General features: G+C 54.8%; 4 protein-coding genes across 5 annotated transcripts in view; 1 reads left to right on the forward strand and 3 right to left on the reverse strand.

Annotated features, from left to right (window-relative positions):
* The window catches only part of ZSCAN22 (zinc finger and SCAN domain containing 22), a 39,603-nt gene extending 15,678 nt beyond the window's left edge, over nt 1-23,925 (forward strand). The window contains exon 3 of the transcript XR_010407965.1: nt 21,459-23,925. The gene's annotated coding sequence lies outside the window, so the exon portion shown is untranslated. The remainder of the gene's footprint in view (nt 1-21,458) is intronic.
* On the reverse strand, nt 9-9,686 carry A1BG (alpha-1-B glycoprotein; the record flags this gene model as incomplete). The annotated part of the gene is made up of 8 exons (XM_064580625.1): nt 9-171; nt 548-847; nt 1,352-1,645; nt 2,293-2,586; nt 2,865-3,137; nt 3,845-4,123; nt 4,215-4,250; nt 9,512-9,686. Coding segments are annotated over 8 exons (1,659 nt in total), but the record flags the coding sequence as incomplete, so codon positions are not given.
* Nucleotides 8,359-15,157, reverse strand: LOC135362774 (zinc finger protein 497-like). Of its 2 annotated transcripts, XM_064580290.1 has the most exons (3): nt 14,184-15,157; nt 11,789-12,176; nt 8,359-11,244 (listed from the first exon to the last, which is right to left on the reverse strand). In XM_064580290.1, the coding sequence occupies exon 3, from the start codon at nt 10,558-10,560 to the stop codon at nt 9,772-9,774; it is 789 nt and encodes a 262-aa protein (XP_064436360.1). In that variant the 5' UTR covers nt 10,561-11,244; nt 11,789-12,176; nt 14,184-15,157; the 3' UTR covers nt 8,359-9,771. The 2 variants fall into 2 exon arrangements, with proteins under 2 accessions (XP_064436360.1, XP_064436359.1); XM_064580289.1 differs by lacking the exon at nt 11,789-12,176.
* ZNF837 (zinc finger protein 837) lies at nt 18,316-19,550 on the reverse strand. The gene is given in 3 exon segments (XM_045890499.2): nt 18,316-18,474; nt 18,477-18,737; nt 18,740-19,550. Coding segments are annotated over 3 exon segments (1,152 nt in total). The 3' UTR covers nt 18,316-18,394.
* Nucleotides 23,926-25,053: the final 1,128 nt, after the last annotated feature.

The following is a 25,053-nucleotide window of genomic DNA, read 5'->3' on the forward strand; positions in this document are numbered from 1 at the left end:
CTTTTAAAGTCTCTTCACATTTTTATTAATTTCCAGGAGGAATGAGGGACAGTCCAGCACCTTCAGGGGGAGTCCAGCCTCTAGCTGCAGTTTGAGGGATCAGAGCCAGACTGGAGAAACTATTTGCCAAAGGTACCATTAGTGGCCTGAGTCTGCAGCTGGATCAACTTCCTAGACAAATTTGACAAAAGAGAAATGTTAGGGGAGGGAGGCATCATGTGTTCTCCTCCCTGGTGAAATCAGGGCAGACCTCACTGAGGCCCCTCAGGAAGGAAGTAGCTTGGTCAGCTGCCAGCCAACCCCCCCTCCCCCCCGCACACACCTAGGCCTCCGTCCAGGTGTCTACCTGACCAAACCACAGTCTGCTCCAGGGCCTCTTCATGTGTCCTTTCCCTGCCTGTAATTTCCATCATATCCCCAGCAGACTAGGCACACTAACCAATGTGCTGGGAGGAGGTGCAGGGAAGGGGCCCTCCTGGTAGAGGGCACAATCTGGGCAAAGGCCAGAAAGAGGAACCCCGCTCACAGAACCAGAGGAAAGGCTCACCTGCCACCTGGAGCTCCACCGGGTCGCTGAGCTCAGACACGAAGGGTTTGGGCGACCATGAGCGGTATCGGCAGCTGTAGTTGCCTGCGTGCTGGGGCCCCACATAGGTCAGTACAAGGTCTGCTGAGGGGTGGCTGGTCCAGAGTTTGGTTGAAGGCTCCTCTTCGTCTGCTCGCAGCAGCTCGAAGATGACCGTGGGCACGACGCTGGGCACCTGGCTCTCGCAGCGCAAGACCGCATCATGGCCAGGAACAACCGCCCCACGCGACAGGGGCCGGAGCCGTGGCCTGGGGGGGGGTCCTGGGCGGAGCAGCCAGGTCAGTCAAGTGAGGTCCTCCACTCAGGTAGTAGCTGCCCCAGCCCCCCTCCGCCTTCCTGCCTCCCACTAAACCCAGGCCTGCTGGCTGCTCCATCCCTCCAGGATGCTACCCTTTGTCCTCACACAACTTTCCGCCTTTTCCTGGTCCTGAACAGACACGGTTCCTCCTCTTATCTTACGGATCACCCTCTTCCCCAAGATCTTGCAAGTTCCCTAGACCCGGGCCTGCTCTGAGACTTCCTGGAGTACCCAGCATTTGGCAGTCAGGACCTCAGGACAGGTGTGGGAAAGGAGGAAATGGCCAAGGGAAACGGTGTTCCCGGCAGAGAGCGCAGGAAATGAGCCAAATGCGAGGTGTCCCGCAGACCATCGGCAGCCGAAATTCCATTGGCCCGAAGGGTTTGCTGTGCGGACAGGACCAAGGCCCGGTGCACTTCCCTTCGGCGCGCTCATTTGCTCACGGCTGGGAGCCCTCGCCCGCTCACCGTCTACGCGCAGCTCCAGGGGCGCGCTGGGCGCCGAGCCCTCGAAGGGTGGCGCCGTGTCCACATAGACGCAGCTGTAGTTGGCGGAGTCCACCATCGACACGTCCCGCAGCTCGAAGGTGGCCTCTGTCCCCGCGGGGCTCAGGACACGGTGCACTCGGCGCTCGGCGCCCTCGCGCACCAGGGCGAAGCGCAGGCCGGCCCGGGGAGCCCGGCACCGCAGCTGCACCAGCGTGCCTGGCGCGGGGTGCGGAGTCGCGGGGTGGGCCGAGAGCTCCGGCGCGGGGAGCGTCTCTATGGGGAGAACACTGGCTGACCCGGGCGCGGAGGGGAAGGCTTGGGCCTCACGTGCGATCCAGCCTCGCGCCTTCTGCCTGAAAGAGTCCGCCGGCCCCCCTCCGCTTCAAACTGTAGCACCCTCCAGACCTCACCGGATCCCTCACACACAGTCCAAAACTATTCCTTATTAGTTTGTCCATAAAAACAGACGTGGGGAAGGCGTCGAGTTTTGTCACCAAGCCCAGGACATGCGGTTGCAGATGGCTGGGATCCTCTCTTGGGGTGGTCGCTCCCGGTCCTTGGCAGGCCCTGCAACAGGCCTGGCTCCCTTCCACAGCCCCAGCCTGGTTCCCTCCAACAAACAGGCCTCGGGCGCCCACCCAGACCCGGGAGACAGGAGGGGACGCCCGGCAGGGGGCGGGCGCCTGCATGGCCTGCGCCAGACTTGCGTGTTGACCCAGTTATTCTTATTGAAGCCTTGGGGATGCTGAGCTCATTGTCCCATTCTCAGCTGGGGAAACTGAGGCCGGGCGGATGAGTTGGGATTGGGCCCCAACCAGAGCCCTGCAATTCCGGGGAACCCTTCCCTGGGCCCCTCCTCCCGCTCCCCGCCCGGGGAGCAGAGCGCTGTCGCCCTCCCAGCCTGTGGCTGCCAGGCTTACCGTCGCTCAGCAGCAGCTCGGCAGGCGCGCTGTCAGAGGACCAGGTTTGCTCACCACGCAGCCGATAGCGGCAGGTGTAGAGACCGCCGTTCCCTAGAGCCGCCGCGCTCAGGTGAAAGAAGATGCGGTCTGGGCTGGTGGAGCTCCGGGGTCCCCGCAGCTCCTCCTCGCCCCGCCGCAGCTGGAATTCCACGCCGCTCAGGGGCGCCACGCAAAGGAGGGTCGCGCTGGCCCCCCGGGGCAGGACACCTGCAGACTCTCCCTGGAAACTCAGCGTGGGTGGCAACGGTGCTTCTGCAAGGCAGGGAGGGTCGCTGGGGCTAGAGTCCCGGATACCCCCGCTGTGGGACTGTTCCCGAGAAAGCTACGGTCAGCCAGGCCCCCGACCCCCACCCCGAGCTGCCGCAGTGTCAGTGTTCAGGTCAGGTGCGATCCACCCAACTGTGTGACCACTGTTTCCCAGACCTAATCCTGGGCAAGGGTATTCAGGGTTGGGGATCAAGGTAAATGCAGCTCTGTCCTCCAGGAACCTCCTACCCCAGAAAGCCCTCTGGGATGGTCAACACACTCACCCAGCTCCTCGACTGTCACAGTAGCACTGGGCTCAGAGGGTGCACCTGCTTTGTGGGTCCTGTAGCTGCAGCTGTAATTGCCAGGCTGATGGACTGAGAAGGTAGCCTCTGCATCTTTAGGGGCCTCAGCCACGCCTAAAAACTGATCATCGCCTTCGCGCCTCAGCAGGAAGGTCACACCACGAAATCCCCCATGGCACAGCAGTTTCATCTTCAGACCCGGTGTGATCCAGGACACGGGCTCAGTTGAGAGCAAAGGTGGGGGTAGGGACTCTGTGGGTGGAGCAGGTTTGATGGGTCGTTCTGAATGACTTGGGAGACATGCAAGACCCAGCCAGACTAGGATCTCCACACTCATGAAAATGGGAGGGAGGGGCGCCTGGGCGGCTCAGTCAGTTGAGCTTCGGACTCCTGATTTGGCTCAGGTCATGAGGCGGGGGGGGGGGGGGGGGGGTTCCTGTGCTCAGTGGGGAGTCTGCTTAAGGATTCTCTCTCTCCCTCTCCCTCTGTTCCTCCCCCACCACACACAGTGCTCTCTCTCTCTCTAAAATAAATAAATCTGAAAGAAACAAAGAAAGAAAGAAGGAAGGAAGGAAGGAAATATGAGGGAGCCAGGGAAATGGAAGACATTGATAAAGGAAAGGGAGGCAGGGACAGGAGGAGACGGGGGCATTAAACAAGAAGAGGATATGTTAAGGGAAATGTGCTAGGCTTTCTGGGGATTCAGTCATTTATTCCTCACAACCTTCTGGGATCAGTGCAAACATCATCCTCATTTTACAGATAAGGAAACAGGATCAGAGATGTCAGATGACTTGCCAAAGGCCACCTAGCTGCTCAGGGACCCCCCCACCCCAGCCACCCACACCCCATGTCAGAAAAGTTGGACCAGGAGAGTGAGGAGGAGGAAGGGAGGAAGTCAGGCCTCTCCAGCAGCCCTCTCCTCCCTGTCCTGTGGCTCCGTTAAAGCCCCTGCTCACCTGCTCCAGTCACCTCCAGGAGGTTGCTCAACTGGGTCCATCTGCTGTTCAAGCCAGAGCGGCAGCGGTAGAGGCCCCGGGTGTCACTTGTCACTGCTCCTAGCGGGAACTGGTGCTCCATGGCAGGTAAATCAAGGTGCACAAGTTCCTGGGTTACCCCGTCCTTAAACAGCTCAAAATCTGGGGTCATCAGGCGGGCCTGGCATGTCAGTGTCAAGTTGGCCCAGGGCTCCAGCAGCGATTCAGCCTCTGCCCACAGGTTCGGCCGGGTCTCGAATACTGCGTGGCAGGTGGAGGTCAATGCTGGGCCCTAGGACAGGGGCTCACCTCTGCAGGTGCCCACCTTCCCCAAGACCCAACCCGGACTCACCTATGGCTCCCTCGGTTGCTGGGCCCAGTGAGAGACCTGTAGAGATGGCAGCTGTGAGGCCCCCATTCCTATCTGTCCTCCTCCCTCCTGCCCCAAGGGAGCCCGGCCCCAGCAACCTCACCCCAGAGCATCAGGAAGGCCCCAAGTATAGACATGATGGCCAGCCTTGCTCTAGTCGGTGAGTGTCTGGGGTGATAAAGCCCAAGCGAGGGTGAGGGCGGCAAAGGGGCAGCAAGGGGCAATGACCTCTTCCCTATTATTTGTCCTTCCCGGGGGGGGCACCTGCAGGGGTAGGGACAAAGGGCAAAACTCCAAGGCCTTTGGGAGCCTCATCAATAACCATAATCAATGATTCTGTGTAATTAATAAACTAAGCAATAAATAATAAAAATGATAATTTTAAAAATAATAGCAAACAATAACCTTAGCAAGTGAAATGACTTAAAATATGAGAAATACAATTTTAAAATAAAAATTAAAATAATGTAATAAATACTAACTGATCAAGGAAATTTTCAATTTTTAATGTTTGTCGGCCCTGCTCCAGGGCTCCCAGGGAAGCTATACTTTAACATTTACTAAGATCAAAATGACCACACAAAACCTCAAAGCATGGGCTCTACTTCTGCCCTGAGCACACACTGTATGTCTGCTTCATTAAAACAACAACAACAACAAAAGGAGCATTCCAAACATAAAGATAAGAAAAACAAACAAACAAACAAAACCTCCCTGGGTCCCATGAGATTAAAGTCATACAGACTTGCACATACTAAAAACATAAGATAAAGTCTGAAACTTTCTGGAATGTCCTTCATCATGATGATTTGTAACTCATTTTTTTTTAAAGATTTTATTTACTTATTTAAGAGAGATTGAGGGTGCCTGGGTGGCTCAGTCGGTTAGGCGTCTGCCTTCGGCTCAGGTCATGATCCTGGAGTCCCTGGATCAAGTCCCGCATCGGGCTCCCTGCTCAGCAGGGAGTCTGCTTCTCCCTCTAACCCTCCCCCTCTCATGCTCTCTCTCTATCTCATTCTCTCTCTCTCAAATAAATAAAATCTTTTTTAAAAAAAAGAGAGCGAGAAATTGAGAGAGAGAAAGAGCACACACCAGTGCAGGGAGAGGCAGAGGGAGAAGCAGCCTCCCCGCTGAGGGCACTCTGGGCTTATCCAAGGACCCTGGGATCAGGCCTGAGCCGAAGGCAGACACTTAACTGACTGAGCCACCCAGGTGCCCCATAAGTCTTTTTGTAAAAAACATATATATCCCTGAGCTAAATGTTCCTTCCCCAGAGCACTCTCTTCTTTGTGCAGACTGTGTCCTGGGCACCTGCCCTAACTTGGGCTCGAATAAAACTCTTTTCCTTTCTCTTTAAAAAATGTTAAAGGGTTTGTTCGTTTTGCATCATTTCTTGGCGTAGTCAACAGGATATCAGAGCAACTTGCCTGAGAACACCTGGGGATCATCTAGAACTCAGTGCTTGGTACGAGCACGGACCCTCTGTGCCCCTCCAGCTCCTCAGCACCTCACAGGTGTATCTGGTGAGGTCCTGATACCTGGACCTCTTCAATTTGAGTGAATAGTCCTGATTTTTATTTGAACTGTTAAAGGTTACCGGTAATGTTCTTTAGGTGGGAACAACCTGGGACGGGGGGAAGTTGATGGGTTGGTTGTTTTAATTTGGCATTATACTAATGGATGTTATTAATATATAAGGCTTGAGTAAATTTTCTCCATAGAAATATGAGAGAGTGAATAACTCAGCTCCAAAGAGAAGGGACGCTTGCTCCTTCGAGTTGAATGGTGCTTTCAGGTGAATGAAAGCCTAGCAGAAGTGTCTGAAGATATTCCTCAGACATGCAGCAGTCCCATAGGAATTTCCCATCTCATAAAGTGATTAATGATTGGCTCATCCAGGGATGCACACACAAGGATTGATCATGCAGTGTTCCAAGCCCCTCAATGGTCCTAGACCTTACAAGGAGAAACCGAGACACAGAGTGTATTACGGCCATTCAGAAGTAACGCTCACAAGCAGCACCCTCTTGATCCACCACTTAATGTCCTTAGATCTTATTCAAGCCTTATTCTAAAAATAAAACCAAAACTAAAAGGAATGGGCAACTGGGCTTCAAAAGCCAGAACAACACCCAGAAAACCAATAACCCCCATGGAAAATTCAGGCAGGCTATCCGTACACACATACAGAGCCTATACTTGCAAGGCTAGCTTCAGTGGGAAAAGGTAAGGATAAGAGGAATCGGGCGCCTGGGTGGCTCAGTCGGTTGGGCGACTGCCTTCGGCTCAGGTCGTGATCCTGGAGTCCCGGGATCGAGTCCTGCATCGGGCTCCCCGCTCGGCGGGGGGTCTGCTTCTCCCTCTGACCCTCCCCCCCTCTCATGTACTCTCTCTCATTCTCGCTCTCTCAAATAAATAAATAAATCTTAAAAAAAAAATTCTTCCAGTTATAAAATAAGTAAGTCACAGGGGTGGAAAGTATAACATAAGAAATATAGTCAATAGGGGCGCCTGGGTGGCTCAGTCGGTTGAGCGACTGCCTTCGGCTCAGGTCATGATCCTGGAGTCCCGGGATCGAGCCCCGCATCGGGCTCCCCGCTCAGCGGGCAGTCTGCTGGTCCCTCTGACCCTCCTTCCTCTCATGTGCTCTCTCTTTCTCTCTCAAATAAATAAATAAAATCTTTAAAAAAAAATGGATAACCGGAATCTCGGACGGCCGCAGTGGGGTTCTTTTGACATGTCTGAATTAGATTTTTTGTGTGCACAATTGAAGAAAGCCAACTATAAGACTAAGTAACCAGAAACTCGGAAGCCATTTGGTTGAGTCAGTGAAGTCCCCAACTTTTGGGGAAGAACCAGCAATCCCAGAGGTACTCTGAGCTTTATTTGGTTTGTTTGTTGCTACAGCTTTTGGTATCTTTGCATACAACTGGCCATGTTCTAACTGGAAATGGAAAATAACTAATAAATGGATCCATAAATTATAATGCTATCTTACAAGTAGATTTAATAAAAAGGGGATATTTGGAAATTGGGTCTTTAATGTCCTCTGCACAAATAATAGTGAAACAAAGGCTAAATTTTGTTTGCATCTTGTTTGTGTACATGTATCTATGTGTGTTATAAATGTGAGGTATTTTCTCTATCTCTGGATGGTATTGCTAAAACTAACTTGTAGAGGAGCTCTATTTAATTGGTTTAAAGGCAAGTGCTTGTGAAAATTGCCCATTTTAAAACTCAAAAGGATAAAAAGTAACCCAGATGCTTTTCAAGTTCATATGATCTGGGGTAAAATTTCCTACATTCAGACTTTTATGTTACTCCATAATAAAGATGCATCGTAGGAAGGAACCAGATTGATGGTCCAAAGAGGTACAGATGAACAAAAATTTAAGACACCTGACCCCCTTCCCAATGGTCAGAATAATGAGGAAAAGCAGGAGGAAATAGGCAGACTCTAGAAATCCTAAATCCACACCCCCTCCTCCAAGCACAAGCACCAGAACCAATGCCCAACCCACTGCCTGCTCTTCTTCCAGAGGGCTACAAAGCACCCAGAGGAAAAGACGGGAAATAGAGAATTTTTTAAAAAGATTTTTATTTTTACTTTTAAGTAATCTGTATACCCAACGTGAGGCTTGAACTCACAACCCTAACATCAAGAGTTGCATGGGATGCCTGGGTGGCTCAGTGGGTTAAGCAGCTGCCTTTGGCCCAGGTCTTAATCCTGGTGTCGTGGGATCGAGCCCCACATCGGGCTCCCTGCTCAGCGGCGAGTCTGTTTCTCCCTCTCCTGCTCTCCCTGCTTGTGTGTTCTCTCTCAGATAAATAAATAGAATCTTAAAAAAATAAAAATACAATACAGGAGGCCTCTGAACCCTGGACACAACATATATATCTCAGTTTGCTGCTCCAGTCTGTTTTCAACTGCAGTTTTGTGTGGGGCCCACGCAGCAGGTCCTGGGTACAAAGCAGGCTGCTCTGGGCCTTGGGCCCTATTACCCAGAAGATCCAATGATGCCACTGGATAGAACAGAATATAATGCTAGTTTCGAAGCAGTCTCTCTGCGCACCCTCAAAGTTCCAGCAAAAGCCCAAGCCCCTCCCCCAGCCCCTAGGCCCTTGTAAATCCACCCCTTCTCTTTTGCACCCCAGTCCTAGAGGTAGTAAGTGCTCTATGGTTATCCATCTCTGGGTTTTCAGTATTCACTTGTGTTCCTTCAGCCTTACAAAGCTAACTAACCAATTCCCTCAAAATCCCGAGGGAGGGTGATTTAGCGGCCTGCCTCCCACCTGAGACAGCCCCCTTCTGGCCCACCTCCCACCCATCAAGTGGGCCAGATGCTCCTCCCGCCCTGTTGCAGGGAGATACTAGTGGTCAGGTTTGGGCTGTCTGTACCAGCCTCTTCTCCCCTCGCCGAGGGCCAGCTTAAGCCTCCCAACTCAGCACTCAGGGTGCAGGTGGAGAAGTCCCTGCAAAGCACTGGATACGGATGCTCAGTGACCTTTGTGACAGAAATTGCTACCCCAGCAGACAGCCAAATAGGGTCCTCATCAGCTGCGAGTCCTCAGGCCTATCTGGTCCCCTCTGGGGCTCCGCTCTGGAGACAAGGTGAGAAGGAACTTTCCAAGCTACAAAGGTTTCACTAATCAGGGTTGTAGCTCCACGCATTCCCTCTCCCTGCTTCTCTCACAAGCTTAATGCTGGAGGCTGCCAATCCCAGACCCAGGAGCAGAAGGAAGCACAGCACATCCAGTGGCAGCCGAGGGCAGAAAGAGGCTCCCTAAAATGGTGGTGGAGGCGGGAAGACCGTCAAACCCGCAGACGCCAGGGGAGACCCCAGAGCACACAGTGGGGCAGGCCAGGACAATCCCGACATGGGAAGCGAGAAGGGTGGTGGTGGCCAGGCCAGAGAAGCGGTCCTGTGCAGACTGAGCATGTCCCCCACCGCATTCCAGAGAGGAGACACAGACACACCACCTTCCAGAGAGGCTCTAGTGAGGGTGCTAGATGGAGCTGGTGCTCAGCCCCCAGGGAGGATAGTGCAGTGGACGCCACAACTGTGGAGAGAACAGGAGGGAGGGGCACGTGGGGGGAAGCACCTGGGAGGGGAGGATGGCAGAACCACCCCCACTCTTCCCCTTTGCCCTAGGCCTCCTGCTGCTCACCAGGGTCCCAGAGCAAGGCCTCTGACCTTCTGGCCCTTGGCCTAAAACAAAAAATCCTGTGCAACCTCAGATCCAGCTGAGGTGGAGGGGAAGCAGGGGAGGGGACTCACCTAGCCCTCGTCCTGGGGATCCACCACGCCTGTGGCAGCCTCCAGTCTCTGCACGGATGCACCCCTCCCAGCACCGAAATTCACTGCCTTTACCCTGTGAATCACCTCCCCGCCACGCATCCGCAGCCAGGCCCCAGGGGGCCACCAGGTGAGACTCCCATCGTCCCAGGGGCTGTTATAACGGCTTAATCCTCTGTCCCAATTGTCGCTGCCCCTGCGCTCCAGCACGCAGCCCACACGGGGGGGGGGTGGTGGCGATTTTACACGACGCTGCTCATCCTGATCCACGATGGCCACGTCCTGTGCCTCGCGCGCCACCGAGCTGGCCCAGCCTCACCATCTCCCAGGGGCATCCCAGAGTCAGGGCGCGGCACCGCCCGCGTGTCGCTTCTGGTGTTCGTTGAGGTTGGAGCGGTGACTGAAGGGCTTGCTGCACACACTACGCACGTAGGGCCGCTCGCCCGTTGCGTGCGCCGGTGGCTCACGAGCTCGGAGTTGCGCACAAAAGCCTTGCGGCAATCGGCGCAGACGAACGGCTTCTCCCCGGTGTGCGTGCGCCGGTGGTGTGCCAGGCCCGAGCTGCCCTTGAAGGCTTTGCCGCAGTCGGCACGGGCATAGGGCTTGGCAGCAGAGTGGATGCGCTGGTGGCTGAGCAGGTTGGAGCGCTGGCTGAAGGCCTTGCCACACTGGGCGCACACGCGGGGCTTCTCGCCGGTGTGTACGCGCTGGTGTTCGGCCAGATTGGAGCCCATGATGAAGGCCTGGCCGCACTCAGCACACTCGAAGGGCCGCTCGCCCGTGCGCGCGCTGGTGCTGCAGGCGCTGCGAGCTCTCGCGGAAGCTCTTGCCACACTCCGCGCAGGCGAAGGGCCTCTCGCCGCTGTGTGTGCGCGGGTGCTACCGCAGGCCCGCCGGCGCAGGAAGGCCTTGCCGCAATCGGGGCGCGTGTGCGGCCTTGTGCCCGCGTGGATCTTCAGGTGCTCCGCCAGATTGGAGCTCTGGCTGAAGGCCTTGCCGCAGGCAGGGCAGGTGTGGGGCCGTGCACCCATGTGCACACGCCGGTGCTCCAGGAAGTTGGAGTTCCAGCCGAAGGCGTTGCCGCATTCGGGGCATTCAAAGCGCTTCTCACCATGTGCGGGCGCCGATGCTGCACCGGTGGAGTGCTGCGGCCGAAGGCCGTGCCACAGTCTGGGCAGCGGAAGGGCTTCACGCCGCTGTGCGTCTTCTGGCGGTGGATGAGCTGCGAGTGCGCGCGGAAAGCCTTGCCACACTCCGGCACGCGTAGGGCCTCTCGCCCGTGTGGATGCGCTGCTGCTGGCTGAGGTTGGAGCTCCAGGCGAAGGCCTTGCCACACTCCGTGCACATGTATGGCTTCTCGCCCGTGTGCACTCGCCTGTGCTGCACCGGGTAGGAACTCCGGCTGAACACCTTGCCACACTCACTGCACCGGCAGGCCGGCTCCCTGGGGAGAGGCCAGGGGCTTGGCACCAGGTTTTCTCGGATGCTTCTGGGCCCGACCCAGTCTCTCCCACGGTCTGCGGGCTCCAGCTCCCCTCTGGAGGCCCCCTGGTCCTCTGCCTCTGTGGGGTCTTCCCAGGCCCCCAGGCCTCCAGATGCAGCCCCCTCAGAAGGGTCTGTTGTGTCAGTCTTCAGCACAATCCAGGGAGTGTCGCCTTTCCCTAGAGCCACCTGCTGGGCCCTCTGTCCTAGGGACTCGACCTTGCTTCTGTCCTCTGAAATGGGGAGAGAGAGAAAGCAAATGCCTGAGAGCTCAAATGGGGTGGAGGGGACGAGTGGGTCTCAGGAATGATGTGATTTTGACAGATCTAGAGCAGGGGCAAAGCTTGGGGCTGGCTGTATTGGGGCATGGCCATCACCCCCACCTTTCCTGAGCTGGTGCCCCTGGCCCCTCTTCAGCCTGGAACAGGGAAACAGGGCAGGTGGGCCTAGAGATGCTCCAACTTTCCCCATAGAGGCAGCATCCCAGGCCAACTCTGAGTCAAACCGTGGCCTTGTTGAGCTTTGACAACCCAGCCTATGATGGGGGCGTGCTAGGAGACCACTGTGCCTGCCTCTATGGTCACTTCCCACACATCCCTGCACCTGACTGGGCAGGTGTGAACTTGAGGGCATCAGTCTAACTCTGGAGTCTGAGCCAAGACCACCAAGCTCCCACCATCCTTCTCCCACAGCACCCCCACTCCACCAGCACTAGCTAGGGACTGTAAGCCAGGCTCAGGAGGAAGCAGACCCAGCCCCGACCCAGCTGGCCCTCACCTGGAGTTCTGGCCCGGCCAGCTCCTGGCGCAGCCCCTGGACCAGGGCAGCGGCCTCCTCAGGGCTGCCTGGCCGCTGTCCCTCCACACGGGCCTGGATCTCAGGGGGCAGTGCGCACAGGAACTGCTCCAGCACCAGGAGCTCCAGCATCTGCTCCTTGGAGTGCGCTCCCAGAGCCGGGCCAGGGCCTCACGGGGACCCTCTTCCTCCTCATAGTGGAACCCCCAGAAGCACTGGCCAGGGGTCTCAGAGCTGGGCTCACCCACCACTGGGGCTGGTGTGCTCTGAAGGACCCCAGGAGCCAGAGCTGATGCCTTGCTCATCTGGGCAGCCATCATGCCCCTTCCCAGGCAGGGCAGCCACATGTCCCTGGGCACTTCCTCTGGACCTGGAGACACAAAGGGGAGCCTGTGAGCACAGCCAGGCCATGAAGGCCCCTCCAGAGGACCCTCTGAGAATAAGTGGGGTCTGCGGGTTGGGGTGATTGTGTCTATCAGCGAGTCCAGAAGTGTCCCCACCTGTGTGTCCATCTGTTGGAGAGATATACGGAGGTGCCCAGTCTGTGGTCCCTCGTCCCTCCTCCCTCCCTGCTTTTCTCAGGGGCCTCTGCCCTGGCTTCTTCAACTACTTGGCTCCATTCATCCCCCACACAGAACACTAAAGTCTGCAAACTGGACAGCCAGATTTGGCTAACAGACAGATTTTACCTGACTGCCCCCTTCCAACACGCTTTTTTAAAAATTTAAATGAGGGGCGCCTGGGTGGCTCAGTTGTTAAGCGTCTGCCTTCGGCTCAGGTCATGATCCCAGGGTCCTGGGATCGGGCCCCACATCGGGCTCCCTGCTCAGCGGGAAGCCTGCTTCTCCCTCTCCCATTCCCCCTGCTTGTGTTCCCTCTCTCGCTGTGTCTCTCTCTGTCAAGGAAATAAATAAAATCTTAAAAAAAAAAAAAAAGCACTATGCTAAATGAAAGAATCAAGACACAAAAGACTTCACATTGTATGATTCTGTTTATCTGAAATGTCCAGGATAGGCAAATCTGTAAGAAACAGGAAGTAGATTAGTGGCTGCCAGGAGCTGGGGAAGAAGGAATGGGGAGTTTGATTAATGGGTATGGAGTTTCTTTTAGGGTGATGAAAATGTCCTGGAATTAGACTGTGGTGATGGTTGCACAAAATGTGAATTTACTAAAAAAAGTGACTGTACACATTAAAAGGGTTAATTTTAAAAAAGTCATCAGCCAATTTCAAAAGATTACTTATTATATGATTACATGTATATAACATTCTTGAAATGACAAAATTGTAGAAATAGAAAACAGAAAACCAAGGGTTAAGGAGGGGGTGGAGGCGGGAGGGAAGTAGGTGTGGCTAAAATGGCAACAGGAGGAATCGCAGGTGGTGGAGATACTCAGTATCCTGACTCCCATTTGAGTGTCTTGGTTATCATGCTGTAGTTTTGCAAAATGCTACCACTGGACAAAACTGGGTAAAGGGTACATGGGATCTATTTGTATTATTTCTTACAGATGTGTTTCTAATTATCTCAAAAAAAGGTTTTTTTACAAGTCATCAGAATTCAATAAAAATCCTTATTTATTTATTTTTTTTAAGATTTTATTTATTTATTTGACAGAGAGAGACACAGCGAGAGAGGGAACACAAGCAGGGGGAGTGGGAGAGGGAGAAGCAGGCCTCCCGCCCAGCAGGGAGCCCGATGCGGGGCTCGATTGCAGGACCCCGGGACCATGACCTGAGCCGAAGGCAGTCGCTTAACCGACTGAGCCACCCAGGCGCCCCATGATTTTATTTATTTAAGAGAGAGAGAGCATGAGAGGGGGGAGGGTCAGAGGGAGAAGCAGACTCCCTGCCGAGCAGGGAGCCCAATGCGGGACTCCATCCCAGGACCCCAGGATCATGACCTGAGCCGAAGGCAGATGCTTAAGGACTGAGCCATCCAGGTGCCCCCTTACTTGTTTCTTGAAAGATCAGAAGACCTGCCTTCAGGAGCCCCATGTCTCTAAGGATGGAGCCTGGCAGGGATATCCCTCCAGCCAAGACCTATGCTTCGGAGCTGCCCAGTCCTCTGTCCCCTCTAACTGGGCCTCCCTGCTTGGGAGTCTGCCCATCTTGGGGTAGTATCCAAATCCCCGAAGGTCGTTCCCGGTTGCCTTCACTGCTCCAGCCTCCCCACCGTCCTCACACAGACCGTGTGCCCCCTTTTTCTGCCTGAAAGCCTTGTCCTCCACTTTTTCCCTCAGAATGCCTACTCACCAAGGTTTGTGGCCACCTCCCCAGTCAGGCCCCACCTCCCACGCCAACAATTGGCTCTCATACCCAACGGGTCACAAGTGACTATTTGTGTCTCTCCCCAGCCCCCAGGGCCTGGGCTCTCACCTCTTGGGGCTGGATGAAAAAATACTTGAGTGGAAGAAGGGGAGGGACGCTGCGCGGGAGATGCCCAACGGGGGTTCTGGCCTCAGGAAGCGCCGGGCTTGGAGCACAAGGGGCAAGTGAGAGCGGAGGCTGGATGCTCGCGCGGAGAAGGCACGTGCAAGGCTCGGAAGCGGGACGAGCCCGGCGTGCCCTGAAGCAGCGCCGGGAGGAGGTCCGAGCGAACGAAGAACGAATGGAGGAAGGAATGATGGCGCGGCCTAGGGAACGGAGGGCGGGACTGGAGAGCAGGAGCGATGAACGAATGCATGCGTAAATGGATGGACAACAAATCGGGGACGGGTGATCGCGCAGCTCAGGGTACCAAGGGCGGAATCAGAAAGCAGGGGGGTGAATAAACGCGAGAATGAATGAGCGAGCAGGAGGTGGGGTGCTACGGAAGTAAATGACCGAGGAGGCTCACGGAACGGAAGAGCGAGCCGTGAAGCCCAGGGTGCGGACGAGCGAGCCCCAGGCGACTCCGGGTGGCGGCGCGCTTCCGCCCCGACCCTAGCCGGCAGAGCCACTTCCGGGGCCCTCGGGGCGGCGCGAAGGCCTCGCCCTCGGTGGTCCCGCAGCGCGCCCGGCCCCGCCCGCGCCCCGCCTGCGCGGCCAGCGGTGGGAGCCGCGGGCACGCGTTAGAACCCGGCCGGACGGCTGCCGCTCGCCTCACGCACCGCCCTCGACCCGCCCCGGCGTCCTCCTGGCGCGGCCGGGCTAGGACAGCGCCCGGGTCAGCATCCGGGCTCAGGCCGCGGGGAACTGGGTGGGGGTGGGGGTGAGCGCAGGGTGTCCACGGAGGTGCTGTCGCGTCCCCTGGCGCGACCTTGCGCCTCGCGGGACTCCCCACTGCGTCTGCGCAGCTGCGTAGTTCGTCCCCAGTCGCAGGCCCGCGTCCTTCGGTTCCTGTAGGGATGGTCCAGGGGCCCCTGGAACGCTGTGGCGTCCTCCGTTGCCATGGATACGCCCTTTTCCTTGGCCCCTCCCTTCCTCATTTACACACCCAGAGGGACGGGGACACACACACACACCCCCCGACGCTCAAGGTCGGCAGGATCTCGGACACAGGAAGCAGATCTGGAGAAAGAACTGTTCTGCAGCCAGAAGGATGCACACTCCTCACCCCTGTCCATTCTCTGGCCACCAAGTCCTCTTTACAACCCCATGGACCTTGTCCAGTAGGGGCCTGGCAGGGAGGGGTGCGCATCTCACATACCTACGCGCTGGTCCAGCTGCAACTTCCTTGGGGACAACGCGTCCAAGCTGGAATCGCTATTTGCTGTATAAAAGTTTCTCAGTTGCCCCCACTCTCAATCCAGGGGGTTTGGACAAGTGTGGATGCGGGACTCGGGCATACCACAGTCCATTCCCCTTGGCCCTCTTGATTGATTCAGGATCGATATATGAGGAACTTCGACCTATGGGTTTCACGGGGCAGGAAGTTTTTTCTGAACTGTTAGGGCTTCTATTTTCTGTGGAACTTTAAACCGTGAACAGCTATCGGCTAGTACAGTTGCAGCCTTTCTGTCCCCATGAAGGGAGAACTTGCCGACAATGGAGCCCATATGAGAAGCAGAATGAAGGACAGCGTATTAGTTCCCTATAGCTCCTGTAACAAATTACCACAAACTTATGGCTTAAAACAACAGAAATGTCTTCTTCCACAGTTCTGGGTGCCAGAAGTCTGAAATCAGTATCACTGAGCTGAAATCAAAGTGTCAGCAGGGCTGATGTCCTTCTGGAGGTCCTAGGGGGGAATCCGTATCTTTGCCTTTTTCAGCATCTATAACTGCATTCTTTGTATTCCTTGCTTATGGTCCCTTTTCCATCTTCCAAAAACTGGTTGTAACATCTCACTAATAAGCAAAATCTTTGACACAAGTTCATTTTATATTTGCACGGAGTCACGATTTCAGTTTTTAAAAAAGATTTATCCTGGGGCACCTGGGTGGCTCAGACAGTTAAGTGTCTGACTCTTGGTTTCAGCAGGGTTCTGGGATCAAGCCCCGCATCGGGCTCTTTGCTCAGCATGGATCTGTTTGAGTTTCTTCCCCCCGCTCCTTCTGCTCCCCCCCCCCACACTTGCTCTCTCTCAAATCAATCTTAAAAAAAAAAAAAAAGTATCCTTTAACAGCAGGTAACTATAACTGCAGAAACAAACAATCCCAGGATCTCAATGGATCAACACAAAAAATGTCTTTTTTGCTCATGTCAGTGTGAAGTGGTCAAGTGACCCTCCCAGAAGGCTGTCCTTGATTCAGGGACCCAGGCTCCTTCTATCTTGGGTCTTTGCTATTCCTTACTTTATGTCCTTCTCAGAATTTTCTGCTGAATCTCCTCTGTCCAGCTGGCTGATGAAACAAGCAAAAAAGATGATGTAGGCCATTTTATGTTATCCATCACTTCTGTCCATATTCCATTAGCCAGAACTCAATTGCATGGCTCCGTGTAACTGCAGGAAGCCTGAGAAATGTGTTTGTGGTTGCAGGAAGAGAAAAGGGGATTATGGGGCATTTTAGTCCATCTGTACCATAGGACCCACAGTATGCCCTATATATTGAGGTTCATCTTGGCAGCACTCAGTGTCCAGTATAGTCCATCATATTTGGATTGAACTCTCCCAAGGGCCTCCTCATACCCCTTACACACTCAAGAGTTCTCCCCAGCATGAAGTCCCTGGTTTTGACTGGGCTCAGAGGCTCCTATACTCCTAACCTTACCAGTAGCCACTCAACTCCTTGCCCAGGAAGGCAAGGGCAGATGAAGCAGATGCAGTGCCCATCCCTCCTACATCTGGGATGTGGGATGGCACCCATCTCCACAGTATCTCTAGCACTGCAGAGTGCAGCAGATGTAAAGTGCCCAGCCCTAGCTGTAATAGTGCCCTGCAAGCTGTGCCTGGGAATGGAGAGCCAAAAGCTTCCTTACCCCACAGGGCCTGTGCATCTTGCCCTTCCCAAGGTGGACAGGAGCTCCCGAATGGGAGACACAAAGTGAAGGGTGATTTGCAGGGAATTTGCTGCCGGATCAAAAAGCCTTACCTGGGAACCCTGTGGAAGTATATGAGGCCCATCCCTGGACTCAGTGATGAGCCCAGCTCTGCCCTCCCTCCAGGTGGCTCTGGCTGGGCCACATGGCCTCTGTGGGGCTCTTTGATATGGGGCCAGAGTTACCCCTCCTCTCCCAGTTAGGGCAAGGATCAAATGGGGTGATTAACGGTAGAGTGCCCAGCACAATGCCTGGCATGTAGTAAGCACACCCAACGTGCAGAGCCACGTGTCACTTTGGAACTAGTGTGGAGGATGGAGTGGGGAGGAAATTGGAATCATATACATACATAACTATACATACTGCTATGAAAGAATCATGCTACTTGCTCCAGGCCTCTGGTGGACTCCCACCTATGTGGTGGCCCCAGGGAATATGGCCGCACATTTGGGTCTCACTCCTTGATTCCTCCCATGCAGCAGGAGATGGCATCCAGCCTGGAGTCCTCTGACAGAAGAGGAGCTCTGGCTGGACCACCTTGCTTTGACATAACATGATGAGGTCCCCATCTGCCAACCACAAACCAGACCAAGGCTGCCAGGGAATCCCTCTTCCTTCCAAGGGGAGCCCTCTGCATAGCGACTAGGAGCCACCCGGGGGCAGGGCAGGCAGAGGCCCTGCCCGTGAAGCCCGTGGCCTTCGGCCCCGCGAGGGTCACAAGGTACGCCGAGTCCCCCTCCCGAGGCCCAGGGAGGCCAGAGGAGGTATCTCGAAGACCGAAGGGAGGAGGCGGGGTCTAGCTCCGCTAATGGGTGTGCAAACACCCAGAGGGTACCAAGGGCTGATGAAGCCCCCTGGGAAGGTGCAATGAGAGGTCCTGGGTTCAAATGTTATTTCCACCATTTTCTGCCTGTGCCCCCGGGGAGCCACTCCCCCCACCCCCGCTTCCCCAGTTCCCAGCCCACCGAGGGAGGCGGAGCAAGACTTCCGGTAGCCCACGAAGCAGCTGGGTCACATGAGCGCTTCATTCCTGGGTTTATTAGCACGTCGCCAGAACGCATTACTATGCGCCCACTTGAAAGGGTCGAGTAAAACTTGAGTCGGGGAAGCCTGCGGACGCCGTGAGTACCCAGTGAGGTTTAAGAAAGACGAGAACCGTTTCTTCGGGCTTCCAGAGGCGCGCGCGCTCACGAGGCCGCGCGGCCCGCGTGCCGCTTCCGGTGCTCGTCGAGGTTGGAGCGCTGGCTGAAGGCGCGGCCGCACTCGCGCATGCGTAGGGCCGCTCGCCCGTGTGCGTGCGCCGGTGGCGGACCAGACTGCGGTTGCGCACGAAGGCCGTGCCGCAGTCTCGGCAGATGTAGGGCTTCTCGCCCGAGTGCGGGCGCTCGTGCTGGCGCAGCTCGGAGCAGCCCCGAAAGGCCTTGCCGCACTCGGGGCAGCCGTAGGGCCGTTCGCCGGTGTGCGCGCGCCGGTGCTGCACCAGGCCCGAGCGGCCCCTGCAGGCCTTCTCGCACAGCGGGCAGGCGTAGGCTTGGCGCTGCTGTGCGTGCGCTGGTGGAAGGCCTTGCCACACTCCGGGCACGCGTAGGGCTTCTCACCTGTGTGCACGCGCCCGTGCTCCGCGAGGTGCGAGAACAGGGCAAAGGCCTTGGTGCACTCGGCGCACTCGTGTGGCTTCTCCCCGGCAACGGGCACCCGGGGAGGCCCCTGGGTCCCCTCGCCACAGTCCCCACAGGGCGGGCACCCCGAGAGGAAGGACCGCCGGGCCAGGGCCAGGCTGCGGCGGTGGCGCTCGGCCGAGTGCGTCTTCTGGTGGCGGTAGAGGCCGGAGCAGCGCACAAAGGCCTTGCCACACTCAGCGCACTCACAGGGCCGCTCACCGGTGTGGATGCGCTCGTGCTGCAGCAGGCTCGAGGTGCGCGTGAAGGCCTTGCCGCACTGGTCACAGACGTAGAGCCGCTGGGCCGGGGGGCCAGGGGCACTGCAGCCAGGACACGTTAAGGGGCCCTCGGCCATCTGCTGCTGCTTGTTGGAGCCAAAGCGCTTTCCGCACCGCGCACACAGGAGGGGCTCCTTTGCCATCCGCCTCGTTTCCTGCGGGGCCAGCCGGGCCCTCGGGGTAAAGTCCTGGCTGCAGCTGCAGTCCTCCAAGGGGTTCTGCTGGAGGAGGGTCACTTGCAGGGTCTTTGCGAAGGTCTGGGTGCCTGTGCGCTGGTCATGTGACCCATCCTCTGTGTGGATCTCGGACCGCTGGGTCCTGGGGCAGCACCAGCCCAACACCTGGCCTCCACAGTGATCACACACCAGGGACTTTTCCTCAGGGGGTGTTCTGAGACGCTGCATCAGGCAGCAGTTATGGCTGGAGGCCCTGGTACCGACCGGGCACCAATAGGGGCCCTCCCCAGCATGTGGCCCCTGGGGAGTGACTGGGTCAGGGTCCTGAGAGGAGGTGGGGCCACATGGCTCTTGTACCAGGGGTCCTGCTCCTGCACTCTGGTGGGTCCCTGGACTGGGGCTCACACCGAGGCCCCAGCTCCAGGAGCCCCTGCCTTGGGGAGCCATCTTGCCGCCTGCTGTCCCTCCATGTAGGTCTCCCTCCTGAGAGGGGTGTCTCTTAGCTGGGTCCTCTTAGCTCCATCTTGGGCCTCTCCTCCTGGTCCCTGTCGGCTCCCTGGAGATCTGCCTTGGGGATGCCTCCCTGCCTGGAGTTCTGGGCCCGAGCCTCCAACCTGGGGCCAGCCCCCAACACAGTGTCCTGGCTGTAGGATCTGGAAGAGCAGAGGAGAAATGGAGGTTGGCAGTTCCCAGGAGGGGAGAGGGGAGAACTGCCAAAGAATGATGATGCCAGGACTAATGGGGTTGCCCTCAGCTTTCCATAGCCCAGGGCAAGAAGAGAAGGAATGACATCAGGCAGTGAGAACCCTGGAGCCCCCTGCCCTGACTCCTGACACCTGCCAAGCTCTAGAATGTCACTGAGGCCCCAGAGAGCATCATCCTTCCTCTTTACCAGTTGCTGGAGCACCATCATCCTTGGCTTGGGACCTCAGCAGCCCCTCCCTTTAGCAAGACATACCCCAATTGCTCAACTGCCCACTCCCCAGAATCACATCTCCACTCCAGGAACCACCAGCTTCCTGGCAGCATGCCCTTCTGACTCCCTACCTTGACCTGACCCAACCCTATTCACCTGCCATCAGTCAGGGTGACTCTGATGTGCAGCAAACATATATGGAGGCATCAGGGAGAGAAGGCCCACCTGGTGGGTAGGAATATAGAAGGGAAAAGCACAAGGGGCACCTGAGTGGCTCAGTCAGTTAAGCGTCTGCCTTTGGCTCAGGTCATGATCCCAGGGTCCTGGGATCGACTCCCGCATCGGCTCCCTGCTCAGTGGGGAGCCTGCTTCTCCCTCTCCCACTCCCACTCCCCCTGCTTGTGTTCCTTCTCTCGCTGTCTCTGTCAAATAAATAAATAAAATCTTAAAGAAAAAAAAGAAAGGAAGACTTGCATGTCGATTAGGTTACTGATCAATGACAGTCACTAACAGAGGACTGACCTGTTAAAGAGGCCATAGTAAGAATGAGAATTCTTCCTATGTTCTTGTTACTTCCAGAACAAATACGGACCTGCCCAGCACAGCCTTTGGGGTATGAATATGTGACCACAGTAAATCAACACCTCACTGAGCATGAGGGCTCAGGTTCTTGTCTTTTTTATTTTATTTTATTTTTTAAAGATTTTATTTATTTATTTGAGAGAGAATGAGAGAGAGCACATGAGAGGGGTTAGGGTCAGAGGGAGAAGCAGACTCCCTGCCGAGCAGGGAGCCTGATGTGGGACTCGATCCCGGGACTCCAGGATCATGACCTGAGCCGAAGGCAGTCGCTTAATGAACTGAGCCACCCAGGCGCCCCAGGTTCTTGTCTTTTTACTCTGTTCCCTTTTCTGTGCAAGGCAGATATCCCTTTATCAAACGTTCCAGAAATTTTGGGCACCTGGGTGGCTCAGTTGGTTAAGCATCTGACTCTTGATTTTGACTCAGGTCATGATCTCAGGCTTGTGAGACTGAGCCCTGCATGGGGCTCTGTGCTGGGCGTGGAGCCTATTTAAGACTCTCTCTCCCCCTCTGGCCCTCCTCACCTCTCTCCCTCTTAAAAAAAAAAAAAAAAAGTTCTAGAAATTTCAGTCTATTTTGTGAAATGGTTTTCACCAACTCTCCCTTGACCAGCTGTTGCTTTTCTGTCATTTTTGCAGATTTCTAACAAGCACGTGCCTGGGGGCAGCAGTGGCTTGAAATAACATGACTTGGAGCTAAAAAGAATCAGGAAGCATTTAACCAAGTCTCTCTACACGTTTTCAGCCAACGAAACTTCAGAGCAACTGGATGTGATTCTTTTCAGGACACTGCTGCCAACCATCTCTGGTGGATTATTTTGCCCTTGGACATCACAACCACAATGGCAGAAATAGGTTGATGGTTAGTGCTCTGGAGGAAAATGTTTTGGGAGTGAAAATTAGACATACTGAATTGGTTAAAAGTGAAAATTGCAGAGTTGGACACGTTCCCCAGATCACGAGGGGTCAGAGAAGCTGCTCTGCCATCAGTGCTCCGCTCTTCAGGAGGCTGCTTGCTGGAGCGTGGGAAGCTGAAGGGCCCACATTAAGGGTGGTTTGTCTGGTCACGTGTTCAGCAAGTAAACAGTCTGGGGCATCTTCTAAAGAAATAAAGGTGGCAATAAGGACAGGACCACACCGTGACCTGAGGTTTCTCAAACAGGCCTCACTCCAGTCACGTGATAACTACCAACCCTCCTGTAACTTCCAGGCCTGTGTGAGTCCGGCCTTCAACCCGACAGATGAGGCCACCTTTCTCCATCTGTACCTCAAAGCCACTTAGTGTCTGGGTTGACTAAGATTTCATGAGGCTACACTCAGGCCCATAAGGATACTGATCCCTGCTGGCTCTCTCTCCCATGGGTGGCACTGATGGGGGCTAATACCTTGGAACTCCCACACCTTCCCCATTGTGGCAACTACCACTTTGTGTCTTTGTTTCTCCACCTGACAATTTAGCCACCTAGAGCTTGAGACCCAAGCAGAGGTGCTCGGAGCCCCTAGAGCAGACTTCAAGAAGGCAGGAGGACATCTGGGTGACACTGAACAATGGCATATTGTACCCCAGTGCCAGACTGTCCGTGGGGCCCTTACAGAGTGAGGCAGCAGGAGGATGTGAGGGACACATCTCTTTCCCAAACACTTGTGGATTTGAGTCCAAGGATATTCTTTCTAGGTGAGAAAAGGCTACTATCCTACCCTGTTATTGTGTTTGTGCCTGTCTGCCTTGAGATACTGACTATGCAGCTCTCCAAAAGCAGGTGTGGGGACTGACATGGGCTAACTGGGGAGCAAGCAACTGTGGGCACCACCTGCCCACCAGTGCTGACTACCCTAACAGTAGATGGATAGGAATCTAACTGCAATGGACACCATGCCCAGGGTTGATGGACCCAGGCTCAGTGGCCATAACTCCTGCAGAGTCCTCATAGGCCCCACCTAGGGAAGGCCAAGGGACCTGGCTTCTCTGGAATGTGGAGCTTGCTGTGCAAATAAAATAGACAAGCTGGGGGTCCAAGTTTCAAAAAGTGTCACTTGTACATTGGGACTGGCAAAGCTGTTGTACTGCATGGACCCACTGCAGGTGGACTGATTAGCCTCTTCCAGCGAACTCTCCACACTCAGACTTTGTCTGAATGAGGACAGATGGGCAGGAAGATCTGGCAGAAAAAAAGCAATTGCACAATGCACTCTCACACAGCTGGTGGGAATGGAAAATGATGCAACCAGCTACAGGGGAAAACAGCCTAGCAGTTCCCCAAAAGGTTAAACATGGTGTTACCACATGACACAGCAGTTCCACTCCTAGGTATCTATCCAAGAGAAATGAAAACAGGCAGTCAAGCAAAAACTTGCATACAGATGTTCATTATAGCATTATTCATAACAGCCAAAAGGTAGAAATAACTCAAATGTCCATCAACGGAGGAATGGATACACAAAATGTGATTTATCCAAACAAGTGAATATTACTCAGCAATAAAACAGAATGAAATAGTAATACATGGATGGACCTCAGAAAACATTATGCTCAGTTAAAGAAGCCAGACACAGAAAGACCACATTGTATAATTCCATTTATGTGAAAAATCCAGAATAGGCAAATCCATAGAGACAAAGGGTGATTGGTGACTGCCAGGGGCTGAGGGAAGGAAGAATGGGGACTAATTGTTTAATGAGTATGCAATTTCATTTTGGGGTGCTGGAAATGTTTTGGAATTAGTGGTTGCACAACATACTAAATATATTAAAAACTAAAAATTGCACTAATAACCAACCTGAATTGTACATTTTGAAATGGTTCATTTACATTATATGAACTGTATCTCAAAAAACAACAAAGGAATGCACCCATGGCACAAAGTGTTCCTGCCTTCAGCGTGCCCAGCTGTCTGCTGTAGAGTAGCCGAGGTGAGTCCACCCTGCAACATCCGGGATGTCATCTGAGCCCCAGCCATAGGGATAGTAATGCATGGGACGGAGGGGTGTGTGTGTGTGTTTAACAACGCTTTCGTAACGAGAAAAACAAGGTCTTCAAAATTGCTAGGTAAAAATAAAATATTAACTTCTTTTTTTTTTAAAGATTTTATTTATTCATGAGAGACAGAGAGGCAGAGGGAGAAGCAGGCTCCCCACAGAGCAGGGAGCCCAATGCGGGACTCGATCCCAGGACCCCAGGATCATGACCTGAGCTGAAGGCAGACACTTAACCGACTGAGCCACCCAGGCATCCCAATATTAACTTATCCCACATGCCCAAGCTGACTGTACACCAAGCAGAGTTTTCACATCAGAATTCTGTTAACCGGGCGCCTGGGTGGCTCAGATGGTTAAGCGTCTGCCTTCGGCTCAGGTCATGATCCCGGGGTCCTGGGATCGGGCCCTGCATCGGGCTCCCTGCTCTGCAGGAAGCCTGCTTCTCCCTCTACCCCTCTCTCTCTCTCTGTCTCTCGTGAATAAATAAATAAAATCTTAAAAAAAAAAAAAAAAAAAGAATTCTGTTAACCTCTATGTTAACAGCATTCTCCCCAGGTCCCAGACTTCTCTTCAACCAAGTGCCCCTTAATCCACTCATCTCAAGAAGAAAACTCTTGGTAGGAAGCTAGACACACCTGCTGTACCTAATGGGCAACAAGCTGGGGCATAGGGAGATGCTTTGTGGTGTCTCAAGCCCTGGGGCTGGCATCACTGATTTACAGGTGGGAAGCTGTGACTTGGCAAAGGCAAGAGCTGTGACTTGGAAAGGGAGCTCACACCCCATTCTGTCTGACCACGGAGCCCTGTCCTCCACACCCAGGCTAGCCCCTGGGTCTCCACCACCATCCACAGCATTCACCTTTTGCCTCTCTTTGTGGGCTTCGCCCTCTAGTGGGTGACTGCCAGTCACAGAGAGCTGTGCAAGGGAAGCCCATCCCATCCACCTCCCAAGCCTCCCCCTCACCACCCCCCCACCCCCAGCCTCTGCCTCTAGGCATGCAGGTTCTGCAGGGTTCCTTGTCTGCCTCCCAAAAGCCAGGGTGACCCCTTGCAGGGGGCCAGGTACAGAGCTGTTGGGGAAGCCATAAGCACTGATATGGGGACATCATTCCTTTCCTCCTCATACAATTGTAACTCCAGGGTGAACTCTGGCCGCTCACAGAGAGGAGGGGGCCCCCAGTGACTATTGAGCAGCAGGAAGGCAGGCACCCATATTTCTGTGCATCAATCCTGGGGAGGAACCAGAACTTCTACAACT

The sequence above is a fragment of the Mirounga angustirostris genome, unplaced genomic scaffold (genome assembly GCF_029215605.1).
Source record: "Mirounga angustirostris isolate CCGP_5_RB_7025 unplaced genomic scaffold, mMirAng1.0.hap1 SCAF_16, whole genome shotgun sequence".
NCBI lineage: Eukaryota > Metazoa > Chordata > Mammalia > Carnivora > Phocidae > Mirounga > Mirounga angustirostris.